Below are 12,603 nucleotides of genomic sequence, written 5' to 3' on the forward strand. Positions count from 1 at the left end.
GAGGACAGAAAAAACAAAAAAAAAAACTCCAGATGGCTGGAGAAAAAAAAAAAAAATCTGCAGGCGTTCCAAGGCCACGAGACCACCCAGCCCCCTTGAGGCATTATACCTAATATAAATGATCTCAATCAGTCCTCATGGTTTTCAGGCTTCATGTGGAAGAATTAGATGATGACGGTCATGTGGACCTCTGGCCTTCAATCCACCGATGTAGGGACTGTATGGTGCTTTGATTGGGTGGTGGTGCAGATCCCCACAGAAAACCGGAAAACGAACAGCAGAGCAAGAAGGGGTTAGTATGGATTGCAGAGCCATGATAAAAAAAAATTTAAAAAAATGGAGGTAGTTAGCGAGTGCTCACCTGTGGGCACCTGTTTATTCTTAAATTCGTGTGTGACAAAAAAATGGCTTGGATATTTCTTACAACTCCTTCCATTTAAAGTTTATAACCGGTCAATTTTTAAAAAATTACTCTCGAAAATATACTGCATAGCCTCACCTACTCATGCGAATTAAGTACAAATTCACCAATCAGAGGAGTGACGCTGAGGATGTTGGAGGGTATTTGGATAGCAGTCTGGCTTGAAATGGACTAACTGGCATATTTGCTAGATTCCCAGATGAGCTTAAAGTAGAGAAGGACAAACAAACTATAATGGCTGTCACGCACGCGTGCTTAGGAAGCCGCAGAAAGACTCAAAGTGTTAAGTAAAACCGCAGGCCAGAAGGGAATGGTGGAGCACCAACCTCTCTCTCTTTGTTTTCGGCAGAAAAAAGGAAACAACATCTCCATGAAGACACCACCAGTACCCAACCATGCAATACCACTTCCGCATTCCCTCTGTCGATCCATGATGACGTCAGCATCCCATCATCCATCTCGGTCCCTTCCCAGCAGCCCTCACTTTCATTTCCGGTCCCTCTGCATAAAGATTCCCCCAGTGCTCCATCTTGTTGTCTACTGTTATTGTTATGTGCAATATTTTGGACCTGCAATTAATATTTACAGTATACGGGGCCGGAAAACCCCAACCCTTTATGAGTGTCTTGTGTTCTTTTTACATGGCCTTTACCTGACTACTACCACTTAGATCTTATCTTGCTCAACTGGAAGAATCGTAACCCACCTCTTTTAAGTCAGTGGGTAACATGTTCTATCTTCTTCTTCTTCTTTCAGCTTCTCCCGTTAGGTGTTGCCACAGCAGATCATCTTCTTCCATATTTTCCTGTCCTTGTTCTGTCACACCCATCACCTGCATGTCCTCTCTCACCACATCCATAAACCTTCTCTTAGGCCTTCCTCTTTTCCTCTTTCCTGGCAGCTCTATCCTTAGCGCCCTTCTCCTAATATACCCCTCATCTCTCCTCTGCACATGTCCAAACCAATGCAATCTCGCCTCTCTGACTTTGTCTCCCAACCACCCAACTTGAGCTGACCCTCTAATGTCCTCATTTCTAATCCTATCCATCCTCGTCACACCCAACACTAATCTTAGCATCTTTAACTCTGCCACCTCCGGCTCTGTCTCCACTTTCTGGTCAGTGCCACCTTCTCCAGCCCATATAACATAGCTGGTCTCACTACCGTCCTGTAGACCTTCCCTTTCAACTCTTGCTGATACCCGTCTGTCACAAATCACTCCTGACACTCTTCTCCACCCATTCCACCCTGCCTGCACTCTCTTCTTCACCTCTCTTCCACAATCCCCATTACTCTGTACTGTTGATCCCAAGTATTTAAACTCCCTAATGACCTTCATTCCTCTTCTCTCTATCTCTATACTATACTATATTCTATACTATATATATTTACAAAATCCCATGTCAACCCAGCAAGGGAAAGGGGGGTTAAAGTAGAATGTTTTAAGGGACAACATACCAAGGAAAACCTTTGTGGACTGGATGTATGACTCTATCTGATTGTTCATTCAATGATGCGGTGAGTTCACAAAATCATCCCATTCTAACTCAAAGTTAATGAAGCTTCAGGGATATCAATCTGTCCCTTTAGGAATCATAAATAACTGTGGATCAGCCTCACCTGCTTTGGTGCAAATGAAAGTGACAACAGGTGACCTGGAGTGGCAACAACAAGACAACCCCCAAAAAGGGAATGGTAGCTACAGGCAATTGCTCTCTGCTTATCCTTCCTGACTGAGTCTTCTCTAGTTTTACATTTTGCTAGTGTCCTTGTCACTGCTGGTAGTATGAGGTAGTACTTGCAGCCCATTCATGAGCACAGGTAGTCGAGCTCCTCCAGGATGGCACATCCATACGTGCTATCACAAGAAAGTTTTTTTCAAGAGTATGCAGGAGATACCAGGAGGTGGGCTGTCACACATGGAGAGTAGGACAGGGCCGTAGAAGTGCATCAACCCAGCAGCAGGACCAGCATCTGCTCCTTTTTGTGTGAGGAGGAAGAGTAGGAGCACTGCCAGAGCCCTATAAAATGACCTCCAGCTGGCTACTGGTGTGCATGTTTCTGACCAAACTGTCACAAACAGACTCCATGAGTGGGGCACGAGGGCCGGATGTCCTCTAGTGGGACCTGTGCTCACAGCCTATCACTGTGCAGCTCGACTGGGATTCTTATGGTGCTTATGGACACCAAGGGTTGGTGGCGAGGACACAAGATGGGTAAAATGGGCTGACTGCATCCATCAGGGAACGTCTCCTGTTGTTGAGGAGACTGAAAAGGGTCAGCAAAGGAGATGCCAGTTTGTAGCTTGATTCACGAACCTACTATATCCTAACTACGGGGTCACGGGGGTCTGCTGCAGCCAATCCCAGCCAACACAGGGCGCAAGGCAGGAACAAATCCCACACACACACACAATTTAGGATCGCCAATGCACCTAACCTGCATGTCTTTGGACTGTGAGAGGAAACCCACGCAGACACGGGGAGAACATGCAAACTCCACGCAGGGAGGACCCGGGAAGGGAACCCAGGTCTCCTTACTGCGAGGCAGCAGCGCTACCACTGCGCCACCGTGCCGCCCCCAAAGTGAATTCATTGTTGGATTATTTTATTAACTGATTTTAGTGTCAGGAGAGCTCTTTCTTTATCCTGGAATATTTATTAATTTATTTATTATTGAGAAGATAGCACTGCACTTTATTGTGTTTGAACTCTTTGTTTCAAATAAAAGCACTATGCACTTTGCAACAACCCATGCCTGTGACGTGTCCTCATTGCCCAGTCCATCCTCCATTTCATGATTATTGATGGACGAGTGTGACAGCTGCGGGCATCACACTTAGGTCAGCTCACGTATCTGATGGACATTGTGGCTGTTGTGTCGATTCGCACCCTGGGTGAGCGAAGTGAGGCTCATCTGGGTGGCGTTATGAAGGAACAAAGCAGTTGGGAGCACGTGTTACCGCTGAAGACCTGAGTGGCATGAAGAAGCCAAATGGTCCTTTTTAGCATGACTTTCTAACAATCGGCGCAAAGAGGCTAATTCCATTACTCCATCTCTCGCACCCCTCAGGTCATTACAATACATTATGAATTCCATCAGAGAGTCCTATTTTAATTATCTTCTGGAAAAAAAAGAATAATGCTATTAATATCCACAAAAGACAATTCCCTCATAAGCTCACTATAAGGGTAAAATAAATTCTGATCTGGTGTTTCTGCCTTAAATACTCACAGAAAAAAACAAATCAATAAATATTTAAACATGTCAGTCTGGAAACCATATTTGGGAAACCTGTTACTCGATTAACAGATTAATATGGAATTAATCTATTACAGAATATCGGACCCTGGGCAGCACAGTGGCACAGTGGTAGCTCTGCTTCCACAAACAGAGTTTGCATTACCGGGTCCTCCATGCATGGAGTTTGCATGTTCTCCCCGTATCTTTGTGGGTTTCCTCTCCCTATCCAAAGATCTGCAGTTTAGGTGAATTGACGACGCTAAACTGACCCAACTGTGTATATGGTGACTGGCGCTCTAGATAGATAGATAGATAGATAGATAGATAGATAGATAGATAGATAGATAGATAGATAGATAGATAGATAGATAGATAGATAGATAGATAGATAGATAGATAGATAGATAGATAGATAGATAATGAAAGGCACTATATAATAGATAGATAGATAGATACTTTATTAATCCCAATGGGAAATTCACATTCTTCAGCAGCAGCATACTGATACAATAAATAATATTAAATTAAAGAATGATAATAATGCAGGTGAAAAACAGACAATATCTATGTATAATGTTAAATGTTAACGTTTACCCCCCCAGATGGAATTAAAGAGTCGCATAGTTTGGGGGAGGAACGATCTCCTCAATCTGTCAGTGGAGCACTCTTCTGTCTGGAGATGATACTATTAAGTGGATGCAGTGGATTCTCCATAATTGATAGGAGCCTGCTGAGCGCCCTTCGCTCTGCCACAGATGTTAAACTGTCCAGCTCCATGCCAACAATAGAGCTTGCCTTCCTTACCAGTTTGTCCAGGCGTGAGGTGTCTTTCCTCTTAATGCTGCCTCCCCAGCACACCACTGCGTAGAAGAGGGCGCTCGCCACAACTGTCTGATAGAACATCTGCAGCATCTTATTGCAGATGTTGAAGGACGCCAGCCTTCTAAGGTAGTATAGTCGGCTCTGTCCTTTCTTGCACAGCGCATCAGTATTGGCAGTCCAGTCTAATTTATCATCCAGCTGCACTCCCAGATATTTATAGGTCTGCACCATCTGCACACAGTCACCTCTGATGATCACAGGTCCATGAGGGGTCTGGGCCTCCTAAAGTCCACCACCAGCTCTTTGGTTTTGCTGGTGTTCAGGTGTAGGTGGTTTGAGTCGCACCATTTAACAAAGTCATTGATTAGGTCCCTATACTCCTCTATGTCGGGTTTGTTCCTGCCTTGTGCCCTGTGCTACCTGGGATAGGCTCCACCACCCCTTGTGACTCTGGTCTGGATTAAGCTAGTTAGAAAATTACATGATGACACGACGAAGCAAGATTCAAACCCCCAGCCAACAAAAAAAGAACCGAATTCTTATTTATCGTCTTAAGAAAATGAACTTCTAGTTAAGGTCTTTCAGTTTTGGTTAGCTGTTTAATATTGATGACAGTATCAATGACTTGTCTAATGAATATTTTTGTGGAAATTTGCTAGGGGACAGCTTTGGCAAAAAAAAAAAAAAAAATTTTCTCAGCTCCCCATGATGCTTTGCAAGGCCAACGTGACATCCCAGAACTGTGTCAGCTATGCGCAGAACTTTCACTCAGGCTTATGTTAAGATTTTTACTATCATAACCTGATTAGTACTCTAGACGGATTTCCATCCAGTGCAGGATTTACGTATAAGCTACACAAGCTATAGCTTAGGGCCCCCGCCTTCTTGGGGGCCCCCAAAACAAATTGTCTGAGTGAGCAATTGTCATATATACTTAAATATACTACAGCATTATTTGTCCCAATCAGGCCCGGCCTTAGGCATAGGCGAAGTAGGCGACCGCCTAGGGCCCCGGATCGACTCCTTGGTCTAATTTTCACGCATTTCACAGAGCTTCCAGGGGGGCTCCGCCCCCCTCAGGGGGCCCCTGGACCCCCCTTTCGCCTAGGGACCCATAATACCTAAGACCGGGCCTGTTTCCATCCCATACGTACGAGGGGGGACCCAAAAATAACCGGAAATATTTTTAAATCATGTTTAATTTCATTTTCTGTTCAAACTACAATTAGTCTCCTTCAAAGTACTCTCCATTGGCGGAAATACACTTATCTAACTATTTGTTCCATTGTTCGAAACATTTTTTAAATTCGTCTGAAGTAATGCCCATTAATGCTCTGGTCGTTTCTTGTTTTACCTCTTCGACGTCAGCAAAACGCCTTCCTTTCAAGTCTTTTTTTCATCCGAGGGAACAAAAAGAAATCACTCGGAGCTAAATCCGGTGAGTAGGGTGGGTGGTTCAGGGTTGTCATTCCGTTTCTTGCCAAAAATTGGCGAATGCTGAGAGCAGTGTGAGATGGAGCGTTGTCATGATGAAAGAACCAATCACCCGACTCCCACAAATCAGGGCGTTTCCTTCTCACACTGTTGCGCAACCTACTTTCACAAAAAAATTCACTGAACACAAGCACAACCTTCCAGACTGATGGCACTTGGCAGACTGACTTGTGAGGAGTGTAACTAGATCGCCCTAGCGGCCCAACCACGTACTACAGGTACCAACCTAACAACAACAAAATTCCGGTTATTTTTGGGTCCCCCCCTCGTATCTCTATTATAAAAAAAAAATCCTGGAAAGGAAAAGCAGGGCGACGATACGTGATCTTCTCGGAAGTTCTCGGAAGACACAAAAGACTTACGAGATGCAAACAATATCAAATAACACTCAGTCGTGTAAAGGCACGTAGCACACACAGATCCTGTGCTCTCACCACATATAAAGCATATAAGGACAATGCGTTCTAGATGAAACGTCAACAAGTAAGCAAAGAGGTAAGAGCAGCATGGAGAAAAGAGACCCAAAAGCGTTGGAGAGAAAAAAAGGCAGATAAGAGATTATGAAAGCAGTGGAATTCGAAAGTATTGTAGCGTCCCAGCCAGGTTGAAGCCTTTTTTGTTTTAAGTGACTGTTAGGTCCGATTGAGGGAGGGAGGAGTACAGCACAGAAGACTGATAACAGCGCGACAGCAGCAGAAAGGCAGCAACGACATCTCCTTAGCATGCGTCCAACCCGACAACACAAGCAGCATTATACGTCCTAAGAAAGAGATTTTACCACGCCCGGGGCCCGAAATAAAGGACAAGTATTGTGTTTACAACGTTACGTGAGACAAGGCAGTGAGCCATCATTTATAACAAGTCCACGGACATCTAACCTAGCAGTTGTTGGATTGCTATTGACGGACACACTTCATGTGCTCCCAGCTCTTAAAGCAACGACAAGCGACAAGCTTGCTAATATCTCTCTCTCTCTACCAACAGAGCAAAAGAAGACAAACTGTAACTCACTGGTTTCATCAATCCAACCTCCATGTTTTCCTGAAACAGCGCCACTTCTGGCTTACTTTGATGACGTCACCTCGAAAGAGCCAGAAGACTTCTGGCTCACCTCGATGACATCACTTCCTTTGGCTCACCGCGATGACATCACGTCTGGCTCACTTTGATGACATCACTTCAGGCTCTGTCGAGGCAACGTCACTTCCGGGATCACCGCGATGACATCACTTCCCGTTCACTTTGATGAAGTCACTTTCTGGCTCTGTCGAGGTGACGTCACTTCCAGACTCACCACGATGACATCACTTCTGGCTCAGTTTGATGATGTCACTTCAGGCTCTGTCGAGGCGACGTCACTTCCGGGATCACCGTGATGACATCACTTCCCGTTCACCTTAATGATGTCACTTCCGGGCTTACCACAATGACATCACTTCCAGTTCACTTTGATGAAGTCACTTTCTGGCTCTGTCGAGGTGACGTCACTTTTGGGCTCACCACGAGGACATCACTTCTGGCTCACTTTGATGACATCACTTCAGGCTTTGTCGAGGTGACGTCACTTCCAGGATCACCGCAATGACATCACTTCCTGTTTACCTTAATTACATCACTCCTGGCTCACATCAATGACGTCACTTCTGGATCCCCCGAGATGATGTCACTCTTGGCCATTTGTTTTCTTTTCCGTTCCTGTCTCCATTCTGTATCCATCTGTCTCTTGAATTATTACCTATCACTATATAAATATTTACTGTATATATATATATATATATATATATATATATATATATATATATATATATATATAGTGTGGCTGTGTGTGTTCACCATGTGATGGACTGGTGCCCTGCTCAGAGTTTCTTCCTGCCATGTGCCCTATGCTGGCTGGGATAAGCTCCATCACCCCCTACAATCCTGGTCTGGATGAAGCTGGTTAGAAAATAGCATGACACATAGGACCCTGTTCCTGCATGTAAGTTGAGTTTTGAATTCATGTTCAGAGAGGTTCATTATTAACTTTTTTTTTGAATGGAATCTGTCTTCTTCATCATCCAGAACCCTTCGCCGTCCCTCTTTTCTTTCTCTGCTCCAATAGTCCTTGATCCAGGTAGGATTGCAGTTATCCGTGGGCTGTTTTATAATAATCAGATATTTATTGCAACGTGAATTATGCGTTCTGTTCTGCCTCCGTATATGAGTGAGTGAGTGAGTGAGTGAGTGAGTGAGTGAGTGAGAGAAAGAGAGAGAGAGAGAGCGAGGGGAGGAGGAGAAGGTGGGGGGGCTGGAGCGGGACAGCACGAACTTGCTCTGTATCAGGAAGCGCATTGTCTGCCTCGCGTATAGCCAGGCTGCATTTGTTTCTCCTGCCTGCAAATTACCGGCAACTGGATACGCCAGATGAAGCCTACCGGACAGCACACTTTACTTCTGCTACTCATCTGTGTCTCCGTGAAAGGTAAGATTGTTTCGTCGGAGAAAAGACTGATAGACTTGCGCTTTTATTATCATTTTTTTTAACCGATTGCACTTGCAACTGGTCACCGTGACGGACAGATTGGCAGACAGATGCGGTTTAGTTTATGCGTGCTGGGCGCCTTAATCCCTATAGGGAGACGGAGTGTTAAAAAGAGTGGGTGGGAGGGTGAGGACGGTGGGAGTGTAAGCTGTCAGTCCTGTGTTTTCTTTGCATTTATTGTGGATCCTTATTTGTATGTAGTGGCAAGAATACATAAAATACAACCCCAAGCATTAATGGTGCATTTCCAGCGCTCACTTCAAGACTGCTTTTACATCAAAGTTTATTTAGCTAGCAATCGTGTTTTCAAATATTATTTTTCTTTAATGAGAATTTATCTGAGGCTTATGCTTTGGATTGTGGTCTCTCTTAGTCTTACTGGCGATGTCGTTTTACCACTGGGGCAAATGACAGAACACTGCTCCGCGAGTCTTACGAATATAAAGACCTAGCGGAGCACTGCATCATTTCAGATAAATTATGGATCACGTGCGGTGTGTCAGCGCCGCTTTGCCGTTAGCTGTTCGACTTTCTTCGGTGTTGCTTTAAAACCAGAAAGGACAACATTAAAGTTTTATTAATAAATATAAGGGCGAATTTATTAACAGATCCGACAAAAGTAAAGCATCATTAATACTATTTGAATTTAAGAGTTGTGTGTGAACGCAGATGACTAGGGAAGACTAAACAGATTTCTAACATGGTGCTTACACATATGAAGCCACTTTTTATAAGATATTAATACCTCACCAGGTAATGCTTTTTAACAATATGTGAAACACACTAAACCTGCAGACACCGCAAAAAACGCTAAATACAAGTTAATTGTATTGAAAAAAGAATTGATTTTCACAAGCGTACGTGGCTTCCAATGAAGTATACAAATTCATCGTTGAAATTTCGTTTCGACGTGGCATTAAAGGCTTTATTGTAATGTGAAATTATACGCAGAGCTATTGAATCCGATCAATATTCGAGACTGACGGGTGTGCTAACAGAAAGAATTGCATTCTTAAAAGCCGCAAGTGCCTAACAGTTAGATACACATCCAGCAAATGAGATCTGGGAGTAAATCTTTAATTTAATTCTCACTTTGACGAAAAAAAACCGAAAAAGCACAAAATGTACATTTAAGCATAACTAGCAAATGAATGTACTTTAAATGGATTTTCTCAGTTGTGTAAGTTTGTACTTTCTAATTTAGCTGCACTTCGGTTTTGTAAGCCACTGAAATAGGCTAATAAGATAGATAGATAGATAGATAGATAGATAGATAGATAGATAGATAGATAGATAGATAGATAGATAGATAGATAGATAGATAGATAGATAGATAGATAGATAGATAGATAGATAGATATATGAAAGGCACTATATAATAGAGAGAATGACAGAGGGTAAAAGCACGATAGATAGATAGATAGATAGATAGATAGATAGATAGATAGATAGATAGATAGATAGATAGATAGATAGATAGATATGAAAGGCACTATATAATAGATAGAATGACAGAGGGTAAAAGCACGATAGATAGATAGATAGATAGATAGATAGATAGATAGATAGATAGATAGATAGATAGATAGATAGATATGAAAGGCACTATATAATAGATAGAATGACAGAGGGTAAAAGCACGATAGATAGATAGATAGATAGATAGATAGATAGATAGATAGATAGATAGATAGATAGATAGATAGATAGATAGATATGAAAGGCACTATATAACAGATAGATAGATAGATAGATAGATAGATAGATAGATAGATAGATAGATAGATAGATAGATAGATATGAAAGGCACTATATAATAGATAGAATGACAGAGGGTAAAAGCACGATAGATAGATAGATAGATAGATAGATAGATAGATAGATAGATAGATAGATAGATAGATAGATAGATAGATAGATAGATATGAAAGGCACTATATAACAGATAGATAGATAGATAGATAGATAGATAGATAGATAGATAGATAGATAGATAGATAGATAGATAGATATGTAAGGCAGTATAACATAGATAGATAGATAGATAGATAGATAGATAGATAGATAGATAGATAGATAGATAGATAGATAGATAGATAGATAGATATTTTTTTATTTTTTAAAAACAACGTTTATTGATATAATTGTTAAAAACAGTATATAACATCACCCAAACAACAAAACATATATACAGAAAAATAAAAACAAGTGCTATATAACAAATAAAGAAACATTTCCAGTTAAAGATTTCCTAACACACTAATTAAGCAATTATGGGAAAAAATTATAACATGAAGTGTAACTCCTCATCCTCACATTCACAGAGCACATTATTTACACACCAAACTTCCCTAAACCTTTCCAAATTCTTTGTACATTTATAAAAATTAAACTCCACTAAGATTCTACTCTTACATAACTTTTTGAAGAACCCAATGGTATCCTGAAGCCCAGTCCCACTGATGTTATTTCTGCGGGTTTTCCATATCGTCAATTTTGCTTGACCTATGATGAAGTTCACCAGGTTGACGTTATTCCCTGTTCGTTTTGTTACCTTCCACCCAAACAAGAAGCCCACCTCGTTATATACAATACCCAATCTAACAATTAGATGTCTGATCAAATTGAAAAAAGGCTGAAGTCTCATACAAAACAGAAAACAATGAAACACGGTTTCCCTCGCACCACAAAAGGGACAGTTATCAGTAACCCCAGGACTAATAATTGCTAAAAAGGAGTTGACCGCTAAAATGCCATGCAACAGCCTCCACTGCAGATCCCCCACCCGATGAGCCAATGGTGGCCTGTACAGCGACCTCCAGGCCGGCTTTGCTCCCCCTGATAGATAGATAGATAGATAGATAGATAGATAGATAGATAGATAGATAGATAGATAGATAGATAGATAGATAGATAGATAGATAGATAGATAGATAGATAGATAGATAGATAGATAGATAGATAGATAGATAGATAGATAGATATGAAAGGCACTATATAATAGATAGAATGACAGAGGGTAAAAGCACGATAGATAGATAGATAGATAGATAGATAGATAGATAGATAGATAGATAGATAGATAGATAGATAGATAGATAGATAGATAGATAGATAGATAGATAGATAGATATGAAAGGCACTATATGATAGATAGATAGATAGATAGATAGATAGATAGATAGATAGATAGATAGATAGATAGATAGATAGATAGATAGATAGATAGATAGATAGATAGATAGATAGATAGATAGATAGATAGACACACTATAGTCTGTACACACACCAGAATGACTAAAATGGAAGAAAATTTAAAAAGAAAGAACATTTCTGATTTGACAGTCCCAGCCCCAGGGAGTCATTTTGCAGACATGTTGCTGTTGGTATAAAGGAGCTCCCGTCTGTTTCTGCTGAATGATTTGTCGGCTGAAAGTCCTCAGTGCTGGTGTGTCACAGAGAGGATGTGCAGCATTATTCATAATGGCACTTAGTTTTGTTTTAATTCTCTCCTCCTCCTCCTCTACGACCTCCAGGGGGTCCTGAGTGCCTCCTATAACTGAGTCTGCCCTTCTAATTAACTTGTTGCTTCAGTGACGTTACCAGCCCGGCACAGTACAGTGTATATGATCTCAGTGGTCATTAAAGAGTTGTAGAAGATGTGAAAGATGTCACTTCCCATATTCATGGAGCACAGTCTCCTAAGGAAGACCAGTCCAATCTGTCGTTGATGTGGACCCCCAAGTACCTGTAGAAGTGCACCATCTCTACATCCACTCTCTGAGCAGTGACCAGACATGGTGGCTTTTGGTGTGGTGAAAGTTAATAATCAGTTCCTTGGCTTTGCTGATGTTAAGTTGTAGACTGTTCTCTTTGCACCAAGATACAAAGTTCTCCACGTTGACTCCTCTACTCTGGCTCATCCTCTTTATCAATACACTCAATAAGTGCAGAATCATCTGGGAATTTCTGCAAGTGACATGACCTGCTGTTATATTTGCAGTCAGGGGTGTAGAGAATGAAGAGTGAAGGAAACAGGCCTGTCTCAGTGTTGCTCACTCAGTACTTGAATCTCACAAACTGCAGTCTGCCGTAAAGGCCA

The 12,603-nt window shown here is 41.8% G+C and overlaps 1 protein-coding gene across 1 annotated transcript in view; it reads left to right on the plus strand.

Moving 5' to 3' along the window:
• Positions 1-8,280: 8,280 nt before the first annotated feature.
• Positions 8,281-12,603, plus strand: part of chrna6 (cholinergic receptor, nicotinic, alpha 6) — a 76,127-nt gene continuing 71,804 nt past the window's right edge. The window contains exon 1 of the mRNA XM_028804599.2: positions 8,281-8,441. Coding sequence (XP_028660432.1) covers positions 8,384-8,441 — 58 coding nt within the window. The 5' untranslated portion in view covers positions 8,281-8,383. The remainder of the gene's footprint in view (positions 8,442-12,603) is intronic.

Source organism: Erpetoichthys calabaricus, chromosome 7 (assembly GCF_900747795.2).
Source record: "Erpetoichthys calabaricus chromosome 7, fErpCal1.3, whole genome shotgun sequence".
Classification (NCBI taxonomy): Eukaryota; Metazoa; Chordata; class Cladistia; order Polypteriformes; family Polypteridae; genus Erpetoichthys; species Erpetoichthys calabaricus.